Source organism: Mus caroli, unplaced genomic scaffold (genome assembly GCF_978045245.1).
Source record: "Mus caroli unplaced genomic scaffold, Mus_caroli_1 scaffold_15, whole genome shotgun sequence".
Lineage (NCBI taxonomy): Eukaryota > Metazoa > Chordata > Mammalia > Rodentia > Muridae > Mus > Mus caroli.
Window position 1 is genome coordinate 69,367,694 of NW_028227270.1, and position 16,726 is coordinate 69,384,419.

At 45.6% G+C, this 16,726-nt stretch overlaps 1 protein-coding gene across 1 annotated transcript in view; it reads right to left on the reverse strand.

Moving 5' to 3' along the window:
* Ror2 (ROR family WNT receptor 2) overlaps window positions 1–16,726 on the reverse strand; it is a 176,078-nt gene that overhangs the window by 16,931 nt on the left and 142,421 nt on the right. Inside the window, exons 3-4 of the mRNA XM_021180555.3 lie at window positions 5,737–6,024; window positions 4,865–4,895 (exon numbers count right to left, since the gene is read on the reverse strand). Of these exons, the coding sequence (XP_021036214.2) occupies window positions 4,865–4,895; window positions 5,737–6,024 (319 nt within the window). The remainder of the gene's footprint in view (window positions 1–4,864; window positions 4,896–5,736; window positions 6,025–16,726) is intronic.

A 16,726-nucleotide genomic window follows, 5' to 3' on the forward strand; every position in this document is an offset into this window, starting at 1 on the left:
TTTGCCTTACTTCCAGAGAAATCTCTATGCTGGTGAGTCTGAGACAGTCCAAATCAATAGGAAAAACAAAGTCATAGCTACAGAAAGGCCATGGCCTGTGACCTCAGTCCACAGGGACGTTATCTGTGGTGGCCACCAGAGACTGAAGGCAAACAGCCCGAGGGCTTGAGGAGCAGCGCTGAGGGATTTCAGTCAGGCATGAGATAAGCCAAGCCCAAGTAACCAGTTCTCGATACAGCGAATTAAGAACAATGCACTGTATAATTATTAACAAGTGCAAACAGAGAGATCTTACCTGTTCTCACTGCAAAAAAATGATAATGATGTGAGATGATGCATTTGTTAATGGGCCTGATTAGGTCATTCTATAACATATAAGTGTATCAAGACATCATGTTGTATTCTATAAACAGATGCAAGTTTCTGGTGCTGGGACCTGACCTAAGGGTGTTTTGCATGCTAACACTTCTGTTGAGCTACACTTTCAGACAATACACACAAATTTCAGTGTTTTATTTATTCATTATTTTGTATATTGTATCCTGAAATGAACCTAAGGTCTGGAGAATGCTAGGCAATGACTCTATCTCTTTTATTCTCCAGCACAGAGACTCACATAGTTGCCCAGGCTAGCCCTAAACTCATTCTGTAACCCAGGCTAGCCTTGAACTTTCAATCCTCCTGCCTTAGCTTTCCCTATAACAGGGATTTAAAAACCCCCACTAAGTGGCCTGGCTGTACAAGTTTTCATTTGGCAACTTAAGAATGGATTGACTACCTTGAGAGGCATCTGCCAGCACAGAGTCAGATTAATCCAGCACCAAGTTAAAAGCGTAACTCGCACCAGCATTCTAATTCTGTGACATCATCCCACAACAGAAAATCTCTAGGAGAACGTTAACATGTGAAAGCTACTGTTAGCTTTCTTTTTTTTTTTCCGGGTTTTTTTTTTTTTCCTTTGAGACAGGGTTTCTCTGTGTAGCCCTGGCTGTCCTGGAACTCACTTTGTAGACCAGGCTGGCCTCGAACTCAGAAATCCGCCTGCCTCTGCCCCCCAAGTGCTGGGATTAAAGGTGTGCACCATCATGACCGGCACTGTTAGCTTTCTATCTGAGAGTGGGACTATAAAGACACAGGTCTCTGTTATTAGCTGTAATACAGCAGACACTGTAAACACCCTGTATCCACACTGTAGTGTTTCGGGATAAGTGTGAGGCTATCTGCAACAAGATGGACTGATGAATGGATGGGTAGATGGGGCGTGGGAGGAAGACACAATGAAGCCAGCAGAGAGAAAGGCAAGGCCTTGGTTGTGGCCGGGTGCTCGCTCTAAAATGTCCCCCAACATTGCATGCTTGAAATACTTCCTAATAAAATGTTGGGGGGTGGGAAAAGGCGTGGCTCTTGAGAGGAAAATTCAGCTGAGTCCTCACTCCTCACCCATTTACCTTTGATGGCATTATTAGTCCAATCTAAACAGTTCAAGGAAACTACAGATGACAGTTTTAAACACGATGCAACACAAAAAGCCCAAGAATTCTCCACAGAGCACAAATCTTTGTATTTCCATCTAGGTCTTGGCTACATGGCCCAGGGAGTAAAGGAGCTTGCCTCCAAGCCTGACTATCTGAGTTCTAATCCCTAGGACCCACATGATGGAAGAAGAGAACTAACTCATCCAAGTTGCTCCCACTCGTACATTAAATAAAGGTAATAAAAATTAACTTAAGGGCCAGAGAGATGGCTCAGCAGGTAAGAGCACTGACTGCTCTTCCAGAGGTCCCGAGTTCAATCCCAGAAACCACAGATGCCCTCTTCTGGTGTGTCTGAAGACAAGTGACAGTGTTCTCACATACAATAAATAAATAAATTAATTAATTAATTAATTAATCTTTTTAAAAAAATTAACTTTCATTTGACCAAAAAACAAGATTCAAGATGTACTGAAAAATCATAAAGAAAAACCGGAAATGAAGATTGGACTGAAGATAGAGGCAGGCGAGAAAGAACAAGGATTCCAGGAACTGGGCACCCAGGCGGCCTCAGGGTGATGGGAAATCAGGGCATGCACAAAGGGCATCATCATTGCTCCATCAGCGTGGTGAAACGAACAAGGGGAAGCCCATGTGTGGAAGGTAAGGGTGATGTGTTTGCTTAAGCCCGTGAATGGCCATTCAGCAACACTGAGTGTAGCAGCCCCTCCTTACCCGCTGGGAATACGTCCCTCGACCCTAAAGAGAGAGGAAACCGGAGACGGCACTGTGCACACAGTGGCTTTTTACCTTTACACATGCCTGCGGTGACGTTCAATTTATAAATTAGGCACAATTAGCAACAATAACATTCTACAGGGACAGTTATGTGAATGGGGTCTTACAGCTTCTCTCTGGCACATTTCCACTTGCCCTTAACAGTGCTCTTGTGCTCCAGGACCAACATTAAGTATAATATGAGTTACCTGAGCACGGTACTGTGATATTGTAGAGTCCACCCAATAACCAGATGGCCACTGAGTGACCACCAGGCAGGCAGCATACATCGTGTGATATGTCTGACAAAGGGATGGTTTCAACCCCAGCTAAGAGTCAGTTAGGTGCTATGAGAATTTATCATGCTACTCAGAATGAGATACATCTTCAAATTATAAACTGGGTTTAGATTTTTCCATTTAATATTTTCAGACTGAGGTTAGCCCAGGGTAATCTTGTAAAGAGGAGCTGTGGCTAAGGAGGCTACTATGTACAAAGGTGAATGGTTTTTTGTTGTTGTTGTTGTTGTTCTGGATATTACTACCCTGGGGTCTTGGGGGACATGTCAGAGTGTACCACTGAAGCATTGTGGGTAATCACAGTGGAGAGTCTTTGCATTTGAGGGAGTCACGTGCTCTGTGTCCAAGTTCAGAAAGGGGGAGAGAGAGAGAGAGAGAGAGAGAGAGAGAGAGAGAGAGAGAGAGAGCGAGAGCCAGGTATGGTTCAGCTGCAACACACAGACGATACCTAAGAAGGGTTTGTTAGTGCACTGGGCATAATATTTCTAATAAAGCAAAAGGAAGTGGAGCCCCTCCCTAAGTATATTCCCATGCTAGCTGCCTCTTCAAGAGACCTAGTCTGGCCAGGCAGTGGTGATGCACGCCTTTAATCCCAGCACTTGGGAGGCAAAGGCAGGTGGGTTTCTGAGTTCAAGGCCAGCCTGGTCTACAGAGTGAGTTCCAGGACAGCCAGGGCTATACAAAGAAACTCTGTCTTGAAAAACCAAAAAAAGGAAAGAAAGAAAGAAAGAAAGAAAGAAAGAAAGAAAGAAAGAAAGAAAGGAAGGAAGGAAGGAAGGAAGGAAGGAAGGAAGGAAGGAAGGAAGGAAGAAAGAAAGAAAGAAAGAAAGAAAGAAAGAAAGAAAGAAAGAAAGAAAGAAAGAAAGAAAGAACATAGTCTGGCTGACAATATGACCAAGAAAGAAAGAGACTCAGAGAGTGCATGGCACTGTAACGTCCCCAGCTAGTTCCACAAATATGCTACTTTCAGACATGGTTTAAAATGAAGAGAAAAATCAACAGTGTGGGACAGTTTCTCTAAATAACAACTTACCACTTTGGCTAAGTATATGACAAGATCGGTTTTACAGTTCTGTAAATGTACACATTCGATATTGCCTAGGTAAATATCTGTGTACACTATAATAGCCATTAAATGATGGGTAAAGAAATTCCAATAGGAAATACTCATAATGGCATGTGTATATGGGTTATGGTTGCAGTGCTGGGGGCTGAACCCAGAGCCTCATGCACGTTCCAAAGGGCTTCACCACTTTGCATATCTCCAGGAACAAGAATGTGTAATATAACAGCCTATAACTGCATATAATAGCACTTGGTATGACATGAAAGTATATGAGAAAAGAATAAAGAACTATTTCAAGTTTTTAATTGACTTGTGCCTCTCTAAAGCCACCTGTCCCTACTCTCACCCCACCCCCAACCACCCCTATCCCCCATCCCCACATCCCCCACCCCACCCACACCCACACCCCTGAGGCCATTTCTCTGTGCTGCTTCTCGACTGAGCATTCCACACATCTGCCCGGAGAGTCAGCTGCTGCTGTCCGCTCAGCTGCCTGCTGCCCCACCCTGACTCCCACTGGAACACTCAGGTTCATCATTTAGTGGGTCCCGAGGCCAGGCGGAGATGGGAGCCAGTAAACAAGTTTTGTCTTGTTGAGAGATCTGAAAGGGCCTTGTAGGAAAGGGTGGTTCCTCACTCACAGAGTCAGACAACAGAAGGAGTAACTCTCCAGCCAGAGAGAGAGGTGGCGAGCTGTAGAGCAGAGACCACCCTTCATGGCTAGCCTGCAGAGGAGTGATGTTTTACATGGAAACAAAAGCCCAAACCCAAGGCTAGAATCCACCAACGATCCTCTCTAAAGTGAACTTGAGAACCCTCTGCGTAGGGTGTCCTGATGCTCCGTGGTCATAGCTATAAAGCACAGGGGACAGAGCCCAGTGGCAGACACTGTGCAACACCCTGGGTTCAATCTTGAACACCAGAAGAAAAATATGAACTGCAGATTGGTGGTGCTGGCTCGCAGAACAAGAATGACTTCCCTGTCCACAAATACTCCTGTGAGAATCCAGCGAGCGTGCTTAGATAGCCCATTTCGTTGCCCTGTGCAATTATGGTGGCTGAAAGCAATTAACATCTGTTTTTATGATACTGTAAGTTTCCCAACTCCAATTAAATGCCTGTTCAGCTGGGCTTCCAGCCAACTTCCAGCAAACTCGGTATAGATGTGGCCATTTTAGGGCTCAAAACCTGCACACTGACACAAGAGAAACCCTCAGGATGCCGGCCAAGTGATGGAGACTCGAACTTACTGAAAATTGTGGTTCGGGCTGTGCGTCGGACCTAAAGACACAAAACAAAAAGACAAGTTATTAATATGGCCAGTGGTAAACACGGGCAATCCAGCAGCTCCCCCTAGCTGTGCCTAGGCTTCGGACTCTCCTCCCACTCATGAGACCATACGAGTGACAACAGACACCCCAGAAAGAGAACTTTCCGTGTAGGGGCATGTGTGGGCGCTTTTCCTGTCCCTGCTCGCTCCTCATCTAAACTGTATCCACAAAACCTGTTTTGCTCATTAGAGCTGGCTTTAACGTGAGCCCAGATGACAGGCCTGAGGTGCACGCTACCTGGGACCTTCCCCTACTGAGTCAAAGGAGGATAATTGACTTCTGCCATCTAATCCTGCTGTCCTATGTGACAAGCACAGAAACTCAGTACTGTTCCTGCCCGGTGGGGCCAGCTTTGCTCAGGAAGGATTGGTGTGCACGTGGGGCAGAACCACAGGAAGAGTCCTGGTGAGTGAGCCCTGGCCAGTGGTGGGAGCCACAGATGGGTCCTAGGCTTTGGTCCCTGCCATCTGTGGCATGGCCATGCTCCTCGGGAGCCTGGCCTCCTGCAGTATCGTCTTGCTGGGAACATTCCATCTCACCTTGTACGGCTAGGATGCTTTTCAGTGGCCAAGGTCTACAGGCTGCTCTGTCTGCATTTTCTGCTCTGTACTGTATTAGCAGTACATAGGCTAAAGAGCTAGCTCTCTCATGCTCCTCGAGAAAGGCTCTGAGGCAATTTCTGGATTTTTTTTGCTGACCTGTGCATGCTCAGCTACAAATACTAAACACGTCCATCGCTCTGCACTGTGAATAGTATCTGCTAGCCCTGGGCTTCTGCTGTCCACACTCACCGAGCCGCACATACAGAACCCCAGTGGCAGTGATGGTCTTCAGCCCGTTAGTAGCCACACACTGGTAGTAGCCTGTGTCTGTTGTGTCCAGGTCTTGGATCCGCAGCCGGGAGCCGTATTCTGTCTTCCGGATGATGACCCTTCGTGGCTCTTGCACAACTGGGGCGTCATTCTTCAGCCACCGCACGTTGGGAGGTGGGTTTCCTGCCACCTTGCAGTGCAGGATTGCTGTCTGGCCCTGTACAATGGTGATATTGTTGACTGGCTCCAGAAAATTCAGAAAGTAGCCTGCAGCAGATGGGGGGGTCACAGAGAGCAAACATGGTGAGATCAGGAGGAAGGGTCTGGGCTCCTGCGTGACCATCATGAGCAAAGGTGTCCCACTCTGTTTACATATAGCACATTCTAGAACACTAAGTCCATAATTTCAGCCATGGCTTCAGGAGAAACACAGCCGGGTTTGAAAGTCACTGGTCACATGACTGTTAGCGCTGGGCAGTCTGGGACACGATTTTGGCTTCTGTGTTCTGTCTGAGTCTGTTTTTTTCTCACTGTGTAGCCTGAGCTGGCCTGGAACTCATTACATAGCTCATAGCTCAGGCTGGCCTCTAACTCACAGCAATCCTTCTGCCTCAGCCTTCCAGGTGGTAGGATACAGGTCTAAGTCACCCAGCAGGTGATTCTGTTTTAAAAGACCTGATTGAATGCATGTGTTTGAGCCAGTCACACTGGTGTCCTGGCTACGCCCTGATGAAGGCTCTTTGATACCCATTTTTGCTCTAGAGAGCACACTGAAGCCCTTCCCTACTGTCTGAAGCCCTTTGGGGTGTTGTTGTTGTTGTTGTTTAAAGACAGGGTCTCATGTAGCTCAGGCTGGGCCAGAACTCCAGATCCTCCTGTCTCAAACTCCAGAGTGTTAGAATTACAACCACACGCTGCTGGACATGGCTGTGGACCCTTTAAGCATGAAGATCTCTAACAAAACCCACCGTACTCACAGAGTCACTCCTTGGAAGGTGTTCACCGGCTGCTGCCTTCTCTCTGCAAAAGGACCTCTGCCACACCCACCCTTTCCACCTTCCCAGTGCCCGCTGCTACATCCCAGCACGAGGAGTCACGCACAGGTTGACACGGAGAGTGGCAGATGCTGCTCTGACAGCACTCGCTCCCTTGGATCTGAATCACTGTATTCCATTCCTCAGAAGCAGGGCTCTGTTACAGAAAGGCCTGTGGTGGGTGCATGTCAGGGCTGAGTTCCAGATGGCACTTGGAGCAGGGTGGCCCAGATGCCTACTTTAGACCTCATCTACCCAGAAGAGAGTTACAATTTTTTTCACATAGATCTGCACATTTTCTTTTTCAGGAAGATCATTCGCCCATCCGGAATCTACCTTATACATGCACATCACTTTTATTCCTGTTGTGTCTCGTCTTCACAGTTAAAGGCTCATAGGAAAACTATGGGACACCATGAAATGCATGAATGTCCTACTATCAGTCTTAACAAATGGCCTGAACATCACGGCATAAAACAGCACAAGTTTATTGCTGCTCACACATGAGCAGCACAAAGACAGAGGTCGGGGTGTTGGTAGGGCTGGTTCTGTCCTAGGGGTCTGACTTTGAATCTGTTTGCCTTGGCTCTTCCCCAGAGACCACCCTACTCCTTGGCTCAAGGCTCCTCTGTCTATACAGTATCTCCTACTATAGACTCTGATCCTTCTGCCCCTCTGTTATAATGGCTCTGGGTTACGCAGGGGTCATCTGTAAATCCAGGGTGATATCCCCATCTACGATCCTTCGTTATGCCTACAAAAGCCGTACGCCGTGCAAGGAGATGCAGTCACAGGTTACGGAAATCAGGGCATCATGACCTCTGAGGGTGCCATCCCTGTCTACAGCATTGACTTTTCCCTTGAGAGTTTTTGTGTCGTCCTGGGTTCAATAGCTTCTGGGCTGTTGTCTTGAATCTTTACATAGCTACCAGATTCACTGACAATAGAGCCTTCTGTTGTGAACTCAAGCCCCTCTCCTGCCTTTTCTACTATTTGTTTTGTCCAGTTTTCTGGTGGATTAAAGACCAATAAAAGCTGAAATACTGCAGCACACAGAAATCAAGGCTGGACATATCCCCACAAACAACATAAAACTTTGATGGCTGGCTTTTTGCAGTACTTGACCTAGAACAGTTAAGAGGTCTGGGGTACAACCGAAAGTCTCCAGTCCCCCTATTTCTCCCTCCAAGGAATGACCATCCATCATTGCAGTTTGTATTATTTTATGCTTTCAGGAACTTTCTCTTGACAGGTCACCTTCTCTCGTTGCCTGCTTTCACTCAAACTGGTTTATGTTGGTACTGTTCTTTAATTACTGTATAATAGTCCACTATATAAATACATTGCAGCTCAGTTACTCATTTCCCAGTGGAGGAGATGTGAACTGTTTTCACATTTGGGCTTCAACAGGTTTACTGAACCATCTGCATTCACATCTGGCCCTGCGTGTGTTCAAGAGAACCTCGAGCATACCTGCTGGATGTGGAGGGACGAAGGCCTGGGAGCTGTTGTTAGTCCAAGTCTCTGCAGATGTGCCTCCTATAAATAAGTCCGTGCCCCTACCACAACTGTGACAACATTTGGTCTTGGGGGACCTTAAAGTTTTATCGATCGGATGCATGTGACGAAGTGCCATGCTGATGTATGCCACCAGTGGCTTCAGTGGTCTCTGTGAGCACCAGCATCTCCCAGAATGTGTCTTGGACACCAAGTATCTTTCTTGAAATTGCCTATTCATCTTCATTCTGTCCTCCCCCCTCCCACTGACGTCCACAGTTAATCCCTTCTCTATTAATAACCAAGGTATAAAACATGAAATTTCCCTTCAAGCTCATTAGCCACACAATAAATCATTTTAATCTTCCTATATGTGGTCAGACCCAAGTAGCTTGTAATTCATTTTAAGATTTTTTTTCTTTTACCCATGAGTTATTAAAGGTGTGCCTCTTTACAGTTGTTAATTTACTTAAGTGCATGTGTGCATGGGCACACATACCACCTCATGTATGTGGATGAACATCAGAAGAAAATGAAGGAGTGAGTCCTTTCCTTTTCCCCTCACGTGGGTCCCAGGGACCAAGTCAATGACTTCTGGCTTGGCCGCAGGCATCATTACTCAATGAACCATCTTACCAGCCCAGCCCTAAAGGTGTGCGTTAGTTTTACCCAGTTTTTGTTGTTTTGGCTATTGTATTTGTTTTCTAAAAGAAAAATAAGCTTTAGGGACTAGGAAGATGGCTTAAGAGATAAAGGTGCTTACCACCAATCCCGATGACCTGAGTTTGACTCCTAGGACCTATGGCATAACACACACACATAAATTAATGAAATGTAATTTAAGATATTTAAAAACTTGCTTGAGAACCGCTCAAAGCACTGGCGGTTCTTCTAGAGGTTCCAGGTTCAATTCCAGTACCAACAGGAAGGCTCACAACCATATATAACTCCAGTTTCAGGGGATTCAGTGCCCTCTTCTGGCTTCCACAGGCATGAGGCACACAAAAGGCTCACAGACACGCAGGGAAAACACCCACACATATTAAATGTGTGGTGGGGGTGGCAAAAAAAATCCCAAAGACAACAAATATCCTTTCTTTAAAACAGTATCTCTTATGTGATGATGATTCTTTGAGGCCAACGAGATTCATTCTGCAGCCCAATCTGGATTGGATTCTTGTAGACAGTCTACATGTGTTAGGTGGTGATGTTTTCTCTGGCAGCACAGAAGTTTGTATGTGCTCAATCAATCTTGCCTGCTTGATGATGGCGATTTTGCTATGCTTATCAGCCATTTCCATGAGGGATTTGCTCACCGATTCTCTGTCAAATAGCTATCAGCAGTTCTCTTGACTTCCACTTAACTACTAGAATCCTTGTAGCGAGGGTCATCAACCCTCAAGTTTACCACATCATGCATTCCTTACTGTGGAGTGCATTTGTCTAGAACAGTTTCTAATCTATCAAAGGTACCTCAAGATGCTGGTTAAAACAGTTCTACTTTCGCTTGCCTAATAGTTTACCATTTTTATGATATTTTACTCTTTATGAACCTTATAAATTGTGTATAATTTTATACACAAGCCTATGAATGCTTTGATATATGAATTTTAAATGAGTTTTAATGTTTTCATTTTGCCTATTAATTCTTTTTGCTTTATTTTAAAATGAATCGTTAATGACTCTCTACTCTGCTCATAACTAGTTTGACAGTTATAGATTCGTAATTAAACTACTTTTAATCAGCATCATGCTTCACCTGACAAAGCTGCCCAAACACAAGAAACTTTAAATGCTGGAATATAAACACCCCTCCCTCCTAGACCTTGCTCACAAGAGGAGTCCCTGCCTCTCAGTTCTTAATCATGCTCTGGTTTCAATCAGTTGTGATCACTAGTGTTGCTTTTTATTGTCAGGGTTCCTTGACATCAGCCAAGTTATTAACTCTTTCCTCAGCGCCACTTCCTGTCTTTTTTCTTCCTCTTATGTTCAGCTCAAGTCAGCCAGAATCACATCAGTGCTTTGGGTGATAGACTGAGGTTGTACATTTATTCTTACTGTAAATGTATGTGATACTTTGACCTTGCTGAGTAGTTTAGCTGGGTATAGAACTCTAGTGAAGCAGTGATGTCTTTCACCTCTACTAGAAACTGCAATTCTGTCAGTTCCCATTGTTTGTTGTCCCCCTGTCTTTTCCATCCTAAGCATCTGCTCTTACAACCACACAATTACTTTTATGTTAGTCTCTTCAGACCTTAGCTCCTTTCCTCAAGCCTGAAAACTCATGCATTTGTCAATGTAGTAAGATTTCCTATCAGTGTTTCATGAAATCCTGCCTTCATTCCTCCCCTACATTTCTCATTTGGGATATTCAGTGTAGCTCATTTGGGATATTCAGGTGGCTCTCTGATGTTGTTTCTACACAGTCTAAAATGTTCTTTAACCTGTCTATCCAATTTCTCAATTCGTAGGCATTGCTTCTATAAGGTCTGCTTGGTTCCCTTTTGAATCCACCACTTGTTCTTCTGATGATTTTCATTCTTTCCTATAAAGAACAAGTCCCCTGGCTTCACTGTGTACTGGCCATCCACTCATCCTGTACAGAGCTCTGTGAGTGTGCTTTGTAATTTTTCATGGTAGGATTTCTTTGAAAATAGCTTGAGAATAGGATAGGAATAGCTTATTCCTCAATAAGATGGTGCTATGTATCATCCTAATTATCTGGCTTTGGATTTCCCATAAAATCCTGGCCATAGGACTCTGATTCCAAGTGAGTGTCAGCTCAAGTCTGCTTGGATACCTTCTCAGATGTTCCCCAACCTGAACCAGGTCCTTCTTGGCTCCTTGGCTTCCCCAGAACATCAGCTCTTAGCTTTGAGTGAGAGGCTTGCCCACAATGACTCAGTGCTGTAGAACCTAAGGGTTTATTTCTGGCTTGATATTAGAAGTCGAAATTATTGAGGAAACTGAAGCAGTGTAACAGCATCCATAGTTGGAAGAAGACTTAAAAGGCCTGATATGGTGTCATGAGTTGAATATGCTTGGCCCAGGGAATGGCACTATCAGGAGGTGTGGCCTTGTTGGAGTAGGTGTGTCACTGTGGGTGTAGGCTTTAAAACCCTCATTCTAGATGCCTGGAGGTCAATATTCTCCTAGCAGCCTTCAGATGAAGATGCAGAACTCTCAGCTCCTCCTGCACCATTCCTGCCTGGATACTGCCATGCTGCCAATTAAATGTTGTCCTTATAAGAGTTGCCTTGGTCATGGTGTCAGTTCACAACAGTAAAACCCTAACACAGAATTGGTACTAGGTATTGCTGTGATAGGTCTGATATGCTTTTGTCTGGAAGAATGTGGATTTTAGGACTTTGAATTTGGAAAGCAGTGGAATGTTTTAAATGGGGCTTAATGGGCTATCCTAGTAAGAATATAAAAGGCTTTGTTGCTAAGATTGAATTGAACTGTGCAGAGCTGGTCCAAAAGGATTCAGTGGAGAAGAATTTCAGTATGTGGCCTAGAGACTATTTTTGTGGTATTTTGGTGAAGATTGTGGCTGTTTTTTCCCATTGTCTGAAGAATCTACCTGAGTCTAAGGGAAAGAGACTTATATTAATTGCATTGACAAAGGAAATCTCAAAAAAAAAAAAAAGAAAAAAAGTCCAAGAGATACTTTGTTCTCTGGTTAAGTCTCACAAAGAGCATTTTGAACAAGCACAGCAGGCTTAGAAAGGAAAAATATAAAATATATGGTTCAAGTATTAAAGGGGCACCAGGAAGTGAAATGGAGCTGATTAAAGGATTTGGAGGTCAAATCCCATCCAGCTAAGTTTAGATCCAGGCATGCTGGTATATACCTTTAATCCCAGAAGAACAAAGCCAAACATATCTCTGAGTTCAAGGCTTAACGTGTGTGTGTGGGGGCGGGGGGGGGGGGGGAGAGAACAGGTACTGGGTGAAGAAAAGCTTAAATCCAGCCATGGTGGTATACACCTTTAATCCCAGCATGACAGGAGACAGAGTTATGCAGATCTCTGAGTTCAAGGTCAATCTATAGAACAAGTTCCTGGAAAACCAAGCTTGGGCAGTGAGGGAGTTGGAAAACAGAAAGCTGGTAATAGAATAAGGGAGCTCTGGCTATAGAGTGAAAATAGAAGGAACTACTGGGACAATTGATGCTGGCTAGCGACGATTTAGAAGAGATCAGCACCACTGAGGTGAAATCTTCAGGGAAGTGTTTTCTGAGAGCACAAAGAAGCTGTGTTCCAGAGAGAGCCAAGGTTGTAACTCGTGCTGCAGCTGTACTTGGTAATATGTAAGAATCACCCAGGAGGTACTGGTTTTAAAGGCTGAAAGGGTCATGAAGAACAGCTGAGGCTTGCAACTATGAGAGGCCATGGAAGGCCATTGGTGAAGGTGCAGCCTCAGTTGTAGTTGACAGCCCAAGACTGAAGAGATCTTGAAAATAAGTTGAGGCTTGGCACCATGAAGAGAGCCTATGAGAGGCTAGTGGTAAAGCATAGTTGTAGCAGAAGACCTCAGTGTATTGGAGATGCCAGTTCCATGGGATGATCACCAAGAACAGCAGCAGCAGCAGTGGATTGGATCAACCTGAGTTTAAAGTGGCACAGAGGGCAGAGCTGGAAAAGTAACGCCAGCCCTTTGGAGAAGGCCAGCATTGAAACAAGAAGCTGTAACATTGAAGTTGCCTTGGAGACTCCAAGATTTTTGAGATGCCAAAGCCATAGGCTATCTCCTGAGGAATGCTGCTACCAACAGGGAGTGGAACCAGCCCAGGAAAAGAAGTTTGTTGTAGTCAACAAAGATCAAAAAGCAGTTGGAGATCTGAAAACTGCTTAGACATTAGACATGGAGATGCAGAGTTTGGAGTCTGTCCAGCTGGTTTCTGTCTTGATTTGGGGATTACAGTTAAGTGATTGGATGACTCTCAGAAGAGACTTTGAACTTTGGACTTTTAACATTGTTGATATTGCTGTGGACTATGGGGACTTTGGAAGTTGCACTAAAGGTACTTTCTGCTATGGCTAGATATGGGTTCCATAGACTCAAAATGTGTTTAAACAAGCCTATGGGGGCAAAGGAGTGGAATGTCATGGTTTGAATATGCTTGGTTCAGGGAGTGGCACTATCAGGAGGTGTGGCCTTGTTGGAGTAGGTGTGTCACTGTGGGCATGGGCTTTAAGGCCCTCATCCTAGCTGCCTGGAGGTCAGTATTCTCCTAGGAGCCTTCCGATGAAGATGTAGAACTCTCAGTTCCTCCTGCACCATGCCTGCCTGGATGCTGCCATGCTCCAACCTTGATGATAATGATCTGAACCTCTGAACCTGTAAGCCAGCCCCAATTAAATGTTTTTATAAGAGTTGCCTTGGTCATGGTGTCTGTTCACAGCAGTAAAATCCTACCTAAGACACATGGACATTCCTTTATTTTATGAAAAGCTCACTTGATTTTTTATCCTGGCCCATCACTTCTCCTTGGAAGGAATCCTGCGCTCTCCAGTTCCTAGTTCTAGAAGGAAACACTGAAGCCCTTACTCTCCGTCTGGATCTTCTAACCCTGGGCCCTCTCCTCCACGGTGTCTACTCTCTGAAGTTGTTCCACTCCAAATGTTTTGCCTTCGACATTTCTAACTGCTCTTTGGCTAGGACACCTACGTCCTACTGGTGTCTGTTCTGAAATCCACAGACTTATCAAGTCTGCAGCATAGCCTCAGGGCCACCCTACTCTTCAACGTAGAATTCAATTCCCTTTCATGGGACTCTTGAACATCAGGAATCAGGAAGGTCAGATTGTTCTCCAAGGCTGCAAATGTAGAGAGCTACTTAGAACAGCCCCTGCCCCGGCAGACCTGGGCTGTTCCTTTTAATCCCTTCCTTTCTCTTTCTGGCTCCTGGGCATCGCTCCATTTTTCTGGTATGTTTGCCAAAGCATTTACAGCGTTTCCTAATATTTTTACCAAGCACGTGCATGTCGCTGACCCGAGAGAGCTGCCAAGTGAGCTTGGCATACCATTCTCTCCATCATCAATTCTCCTGAGGCCAAACCTGAAAGCAGGCTAGAGAGCAAGATCCCTGGAGACTGTGCACCAAACCCCTTCCCCCTTGGGGTTGAATCTGCAGCCGGCCAGTTAACCTCTCAGCGAAATATAAGGCTCACACGGATCACTTTCTAAGCTCTCCGTTAGCTCGCAGACATTGCTTTGAGCAGCCTCAAAACCTCTGATCAGGTTATAAGTGCCCAGGCAGCACTGATGGAGAATTTCATTGAAGACCTGGCTAACACAGGCCTTCGATGGCATGGATAGGAAGAGAAATTCCCCATTTCAATTCTTCCATATGAGTTCCCCTTCTGCATGAGACAACCTTAACTGCCCATGCAAAGAGCTTCATCTCTGCAGCAGCCTGGTCAGCTCTATGCAGGGGGTGAATCCAGACATTAAGAGATCCCAGAGACTAAAGGAGACTCTCATCGCCAGAAAACGGCACCCATCTGCCCATTGCACACAGATCAATGATTAATGATTTTTATAGCCCAATCAAGTACCCAGACGGTCACCCATGTTGTCAAATGACTTAGGACCACCCCCCACCCCCGCCACCTCCCCCAACTGGCTTCCTAATCAGGGCAACCCGGTGTAGGAAAGGAAATAAAGAAAGCCTTCTGTGCCCGGGGTCACAAGGTCATGGGGTTTCGATTGGTGGGAAACAAAACAGACAATTTCCTGGAGGGGGCAAGTGAAAAGGAGACCCTGAGGGTCGCAGGAGGGAGGTAAAGCTGCCAACTTCAGAGGAAAATATTTACAGGTCAATAAACCAGCCAGAGGCCAGATCAGGGGCCTGGGTTCAGGCTTCCCTGTGCAGCGTGCACAGAGCCACTGCTGAAAATGGGGGAAAGAGAAGGGGATGAAAGACCCTGGGGAAAATAAGAAGACAAACGAAGGTGGGGGTGCGGGGGGGGGGGGCGCATGAGAGAGCTTCGTCAGTGAAGTGCTTGCTCTGAAAGCAAGAGGCCGAGTTCCAGCCAAACCCCTAGTACGAGGTGTGGAGGCATGTGTTTGCAATCGAAGCACTGGCTGGTTCCTGGGGCTCGCTCCCTAGCCAGCCCAGCCAAGCCAGTAATATCCAGGAGAAAGCAAGACTGTCTCAAAATAGAAAAAAAAAAAAAAGAAAGAAAAATGATATCTGAGGGACAGACACTGAACTTTTCTCTGGTTTCTACACGCATACACTTACATGTGCATGTATGATCCCCACAAGTGCTTCTGCATATGTATGCATGCGAAAACATGTAAGCAGGCACACAGTCTCTCTCCTCTTACTTACACACACACACACACACACACACACACACACACACACACACACACAGCGGAACCTGAGAGACAGAGGCCACTCAATGGTGTTTAGCTGGTGTTTTACTTATTTATTCATTCTTTCACTTAGCGTGTGTATATGTGTGTGTGTGTGTGTAGTGTGTGTGTGTGTGTGTGTGTGTGTATGTATTTTACACAGAAGAGTGAGTCCCTAGTGCAGGTGTGAATCACGTATGTAGCTAAGAACGGCCTTGAATTTCTGCTCCTCTTGCCTCTACCTCCCAAATGCTGGGATTACAGGTATGAACCCCGCCCCCTCCATCCAATTTATGCAATCCAGAAGCTCAAACTCAGGACTCAGTGAATGCTGGGAAAACACTCTTCATCATAACTATAGCCTGAGTCCATTCCCCAAATCTTAACACTGAGCTCTGAAGCAGGTAACGGTGGGTGTGGTCTTCTCTAACTTGGGATCATTGGGTATCTTTTCAACTTAAGACAAGCAGAGTGGGCTCAGAAGCACTGGCCAGGGTCCTGCTAAGCAGGTGTGAATATGAACAAACGAATACAGGAAAAGTGTCAGAAGCCAGAACAATGTCACCCCAAGACAAGTGCCAAGGGATGCCAAAGGCCACCTGCAACTCCCAAAGTTCAGGGAGATGACAGGCAGAGGTACCTCTAAGCCTCAGAAGGGGCCACTCCTGCTGACATCTGGATTTTGAACATCCAGAACTCAGAGATTGTATCTCTGCTGCGGTAGGCTATGTCCCAATATGTGAAGCTCTGTTACAAGCTTCATTTAGCCTTCCACATATTAGGTTCCTCAACATAGGGCCTGAAGATCTGAAGATGAAGAAGAAGGAATGTGGAGGGAAGACAGACCTGCAAACAGTTGACACCCACCACCTCTTAAAGGGACAGGCGCACATGCAGAGGGCCAGACAGACAGACATGAACAGCTTATTGTAGCATGAGTTGGGTCCCAGCAAAGACAAAGTACTGTGATCTATGTCACCTGAGGTTACAGCAGAAAGACAGGGGCTGTGGTCCCTCCACCCAACTGAAATTCCATTGTTCTGGGGACAGTTCTGTCCACCAGGCAGAGAC